The sequence below is a fragment of the Crocodylus porosus genome, unplaced genomic scaffold (genome assembly GCF_001723895.1).
Source record: "Crocodylus porosus isolate Cpor-Errol unplaced genomic scaffold, CroPor_comp1, whole genome shotgun sequence".
Lineage (NCBI taxonomy): Eukaryota > Metazoa > Chordata > Crocodylia > Crocodylidae > Crocodylus > Crocodylus porosus.
Genome location: NW_017728931.1, coordinates 45,141,649 through 45,147,641, shown reverse-complemented (window position 1 = coordinate 45,147,641; position 5,993 = coordinate 45,141,649). Strand labels below are relative to the sequence as shown.

At 40.7% G+C, this 5,993-nt stretch overlaps 1 protein-coding gene across 2 annotated transcripts in view; it reads left to right on the top strand.

Moving 5' to 3' along the window:
- Positions 1-5,993, top strand: part of LOC109316563 — a 177,891-nt gene that overhangs the window by 107,760 nt on the left and 64,138 nt on the right. For both annotated transcript variants that reach the window (XM_019544755.1, XM_019544756.1), the window contains exons 4-5: positions 2,319-2,723; positions 3,973-4,347. In XM_019544755.1, the coding sequence (XP_019400300.1) occupies positions 2,319-2,723; positions 3,973-4,347 (780 nt within the window). The remainder of the gene's footprint in view (positions 1-2,318; positions 2,724-3,972; positions 4,348-5,993) is intronic.

Here is a 5,993-nt window from a genome sequence, read left to right as displayed (position 1 = left end):
TATATATATATAGGCTGTGGACAAATGTAACTTTGAACTGCTTTAAAAGAGGAAGGGAAGCTGCCTTAGTAATTGGGATGCTGGGATCAAGGTGCTGACCAGGGTCAGGTGGGGCAAGCAGAATCCAGGGACAAGCTGGGTCAGGAAGCCAGGAGGTCATTCTGAGAGTGGGGTCTAGCAGTGAGTTAAATCAGAAAGTCAGCAGGTCAAGGAGGGAGCAGAGTCAGGGAGCCAGGAGATTGAATAGAGATAGGAGGAAGAGAGCAAGCTGGAAGAAACAGCAAAGGAGTCTTGGATCAGGCTGAACCCTGGTGCCCAGACACTTCTCCCTGTCCAAGGGTTTATATGGGGGAAGTGGAGTGTCAGTGGATCCTGACTGGTCACTCTGGAAACAGGGAGTGAGTGGAGGATTCAGACCTGCTGGAGGCTTCAGGCCAGCCTTATCCTGTCTGGGTGGTCAGCCTGCGCTGTTGGCCAAGCAAGGCCCCAGATTCAGGGCTGTGACCTTATAGGTTTCAAACAGATGTCCTAGCCCAATGTCATACTCCCAAGTGCTCCAAAACGTTGCTGCGACTAAAGGTAGTCACAATTTGTGCACCTCAGAAATTTTCCTGCAAGGGCAAGTGTATCAGGCTGCCACCTATGCTCCCCCCTACCCCTTGGTCCACAGGTGCGTTTCTGCAGGACAAGGGCCCTGGCAATGTTTGCAGATGCTAATGAAGTGGATCAGCTGTGCTGGGACACATTGCAACACAGTTGATCTCACTCCAGAAATGATGTCTGGTTATAGTATTAGGAGACCATATAAACTGTTATAATATGTTATGTCTGAGTGCTCTTGCAGTGACACAAGTCAGCTAAATCACCCTAACATTAAACCTGAATGTAAGAGGGTTAAAGTTGCAACAGTTTTGTTATGCTTGTATAGGCAGGGGAGCATGCAGATGTACTACTTACATGGTAGCAGCTGTCTTGGAATCATTTGATAGTGATACAGTTGTTAAGCTTGTCTGTACCCTTAGGTTAAGTATAGATTGTCAAAAAGCCCAAGGCTGAATTGATTCAATCTTCACAGGTTAGTCTAAACTGCACAGATTGAACTGATAAGTGAATGGATGTTCACTTTTGATTCTGGAAATGCAACCACCTGTCAGAAGTGGCCCAGGCCAGAATTTGGAGGGGGGGGCAGTGCAGGGTGCTAGAACACACCTCCCTGCTTGAGCAGACAGCTCGGACCAAGGCTAGCACACCCACCTTGCAAGATGGGGTAGGGGGAGAGGTTGAGGGAGGTGCGAGGCATCATGGGATGCTGGGCGACTGTGAGTTAACCTGAATCTGGAGGGGATCTGGTCGTAAGTTCAACAAACCAATTTAAACTAAATCAGTTAATTTTGATACTACATCCATCCAGGTTTATTTTAAACTGGTTTTGGCCATTTTGGAAGTGGTTCATGTGCACTAAACTTCTGTTGTGTTACAGCTTTGAACCAGTTTCAGATTATTTATACTGTTTTATGTGCAATTTCTGTCCCTAGCCTAGTTTATTACAGATTTATATTACAGCTGGTTTCTCCAACTCAGGCATAATGTAGTATAGGAAACTTATGCTTCCATTGCTTAAGGTATACTTGTCCCCTCAATAGGAGATATTATTTTCTAGTGCTTTCAATCTTCCATCCTTCATAGGACATCGTCTAATGTGTACTGAAGTCAAAATAAAGACTCCCATTAAATTAACTGGAATTTTTATTAGGCCTAGGACAGAATTCATGTGCATACTAAAAAAGACAAAACCAGCAGTCACTGAAAATCCAAAGTACCTGGGCATCTAGCTATCTGTTTAATGTATCATACACATACAGAACTTTGTACACACATCTTGTTTATATGCTGCAAATTGGAACTGCAAAGTTAGAAAACATTTTTCTGTATTTGACATTCAGAATCTAAAAAGTACTGCTAACCACAAGCATTCAAAATAATGAATCTGGTTCCAAAAAATCATGAGATTGTCCTTAAAATCTTCTGATATTTAAAAACAATACTTTTTTTTTTAATTTATCTCTTTTTCAGAAGTTCAGTATTCACATTCTTGAGGTTTGTCTACAGAAGGGCTTTTTCTTTTAAAAAATAAATAAAGTCAGATAGTAACATCATTACCATAGCAGTATCCTTAAGAAAATCAGCAAATGTCATGAAAGCTGGCAATGCTGAGTACATTAGAAACAGTTAACAATCCATCTAATTTCATTCTATTGCAGTTTGGTAGACATTATTGAAATTGTATGTATTTAAGTAATTTTTCCATTCCATTTCAGGCTCTTTTAGAAGAGGACAGAAACAGGCTTTTCAAACCAAATTACCCATATACAGAGAATATAAAGTTCCAAAATTACCTCCACCCAGCCTGGCTTCTAGTGAGGAAGATCTAGCTCATGCAGTTATTCACCCACATGCTCCATCAATGAGAAACCAAGAGGTGCCTCTGGCAGAAACTACTAGATCAGCAGAAGAAAAAAAAGAACCTGAAGGTCCTAAACTCCTAGGAGAGAACACAGAAATTAATGAAGATACTGGATTAGATGAGTTGGACAGGGTTCAAGAGAGCACTATTCCATTGGTCTCTGAAATAGAATGTACTTGTTCAAACATCAGTAGGCCAACTTCAAGTGTGATTAGCAACCAGACTTCATTCAGCTTTGAAAGAGATACTGACTTGTCAGGTATGTGGTATATACATTCCTTTATGTCCTATTCTTTTCTGCCTGTGTTCATTTACTCCATTTTACTTACAGTCTAATCTTTAGAAATACAGGGCCTGAAACTGCAGGTGGGGATAAGACATGTTAAGAATTGCAGAAGGCAGGGCAGGGGGGGCACCTTAGAGGCTAAGATGCCCCTCTGCCTGTCTTCTGCTTGACTTCAGACCAGCATAGCTACTTACCTCTCTCTACTCATATTAATAATTGTTTGTATCAGCTGATGTATTCAAACTTGCTTCTAAAACCAACTGATGAGATTCACCATCTTCTCATCAGCAAATGAAATGGACAGCTAGCATGAGCGACTGGTGCCTCCTGAATGGGGGGGGGCACCCGCAGAAGCTGCCGACGGTGGCGGCCTTGTCGGGGGGGGCACCAGCCCTGCCGACAGTGTCTGTGTCAGCTGTCGGGGTGGGCACACGCACCCCCGTGCACCCCTTTCCAGTCACCTGTGACAACTAGTGAACTTCTAAAAAATAACTCTCCACTGTGTATTTCCCTTCAAAACCATTCTGAGACAAATCACTTTTATTTTGAAGGAGTTAAACATAAGAATGTTCATGTTTTCCATGTCAGTGGTAACACCAAGGAAAAGAAATCAGACTGCAGAAATAAATGGCCTGACTGTAGTCCTCAACTCCCAGTGAAGAATACCTATTCAGGCAAACATTCCCACTAATGTCACTGATAAATTTAAGTGGTATAGTGGGACAGTGCTTTAGATACCACTTATTGGTTTAGTGTATGTTGAGGAGGATGGGTAAAATGTTGCATACCCATTATAATGTAAAGATTTTATTGGCACACACCTGGGATGATCTGCAGAATTCACGTGCCTTTGTCACTCTCAGAAAATGCCAACAAATTTAATTTGATGTGTATTGACATATATTCATAGATGGAGAGGGAATTTCTGAAAGTAATGGCAATTTTGCAATAAAACTGTATTGTGTGCAGTGATCATTCCTGGACCATCTCATTTCTCTACATAGTTGTAAATGATGGATGCCAATAAAGTTTTCTCTGCTGTTTAATTTCCCACTTGTGCGCAACAGGTTTTATTTTGAAATTATCGTTACTTTCTACAGCACCCTCAGATATCTGCATGTGCTTCATAGGTGCATGCAGGTATGCTTGTGGGCACACTGTTTTATCTGTGCATATATTTTTGTGTGTTCAGATCTGCAGAGATACTGTGTTTATTTTACAGATTTTTCTGGAAAGCTTTCTAGTGCTACCATCAGCAGAAATGGGAGCACACCTCTTTCTCGGCTTCGCTCTTCCTCCTTTTCCATTTCTGCAATGGCTTCCTCAGGCACAGAACTTGAAGCAGACAGTAGCAGCAGCCAAGTCTCTAACCAGTCCGCTCTACAGAAAGGCTCTCTTTTGGTGGCAAATGGTTACTGCAACAATATTCTGAACCCCAGCCTGAACAGTTCCAGTTACCATGGCACTGCAGACAATCTCCAGGCTTCATCATATTCTGTGAAAAAATGCTCAGGGCAAACACCGTCTTTCGTAGAAATTTGGCATGACCGTCTCCTTCACCACTGGCCTGTTCTTCCACCGATCTCCCCACAAAGAGGTTAATAAATGTTTACTTTTTTTCCTGTTTCCATATGGTTTGTTCACAGGCTTTTGCTTGTATGTGTATGAATGCTCACTTGCATTGACTGCTGTGAGGGAATTGTTCCACTAATGCTGGCCATCTTCAAATCAATGCCTGCACATAACAACAGAAAGTGCCTCAGATGTAGTGGTTTCCACAGGACTATTGTTAGGCTTTTGTTAAGCATTTTTTAACCTAATAAATAATGTCAAAAGTCTCTATCCTAGCCAAAAATGTTCCTTTTGAAACAGTTCTAATAGTATTTTTGTTCTGCAATGTCTCCCAGTGTTGCAAAGAATTTGTGCTTCACAATAGGAATCTGGTGTATCGCGTGCCACTTTGCAGTGTGTGCGTGCGTGTGCTTTTTTATCCTTTTTGCAATATGAACTTTTCATTTGGCAAAGCAGAAATCCCACTTCCTAACTTTAAATAACCATATTCATTTTGAAGGTTAATGTCGTAAATGAAATGAAATTTCACAAACTATAGTAAATCAAATCTTAATGATGCTGGAATGAAATGAAGGAACTTGAAATATTGAACTTAATTATATGCTTTTTCAGTGCATTTCCTTTGTGTGTTGTTGCATAATTCATAATTAAATTAAGTTTGAAGCACGTCTTGAGCATTTTACTTTATGCACTAAGAAACAATGATCATAGTGGTCAAAGATGATCACAGTGGTCCCTTCTGGCCTAAAAAGATATGAATCTAAATCTTAATGACAGTTTATTGTGAAGGAAACTCTAATTGGAAGTTTGCTGCAATTCATTAAATATAGTATAGTATGTGGTAATAAGAAACTCAGGTTGTCCTTTTACTATAATGGGGGCAATATTTCTATTCCTGGGATATAGTCCCCTGTACATCTTTCCTCCCTGAATAAGCTCTCCAATATCGGGGTTCATGTGTTGAATGGAGAAATTGATTTTTTGACCAGGATTAGAAGCATACTGCTTTGATTCCTACTCCACAGTGCAGCAGCTGTGGCATTACTATTCAGGCAGCTGAAGGACTCAGTTAACTTAATGACTTTTTGTTTCACTCCATGAGTGTTAATGATTGTCTCTCCTTTTTTAATGTTCTTGATGTTCCACTAATCGAACTAACCTTTCTTAGGTCAATATTACTCTCAGCTAGTTGCTCCTGGTCTTTCTCCTTCTATTTCACAGTCTTGGAGACTCTTTAGCTTTTTTCAAAATCATAAATGTATCTGTGGAGACCAGTTTCCAGCAGCAGCTAGGTTTGAATTTCAGTTAAAAAAGGAAGGAGAGCTAAGTCAGCTGAAGATTAGGTTCTGTCCTGCTCTGGAAAAAACTTTTTCTATCTTTCATTCTGGTTTTTAAAAACAAGTTGCATATTACATTTGTGGGCATGTTGTATATGTGTTGTATTTGCTATCTGAGTTTCATTTCTGTGCATTGTATTTTGCTTCTTTTTATTGTGGGCTTGATTTGGGAGGGAAGTAGCAAAAATTACAGGCGTCAGTTGAGACCCAGGTTAGTGCACAGGTTATTTGATATTATCATAGTATCATAGTATCATAGTAGCTAGAGTCGGAAGGGACCTAGGTAGATCATCTAGTCCGACCCCCTGCCTTGGCAGGAAAGAGCACCGGGGTC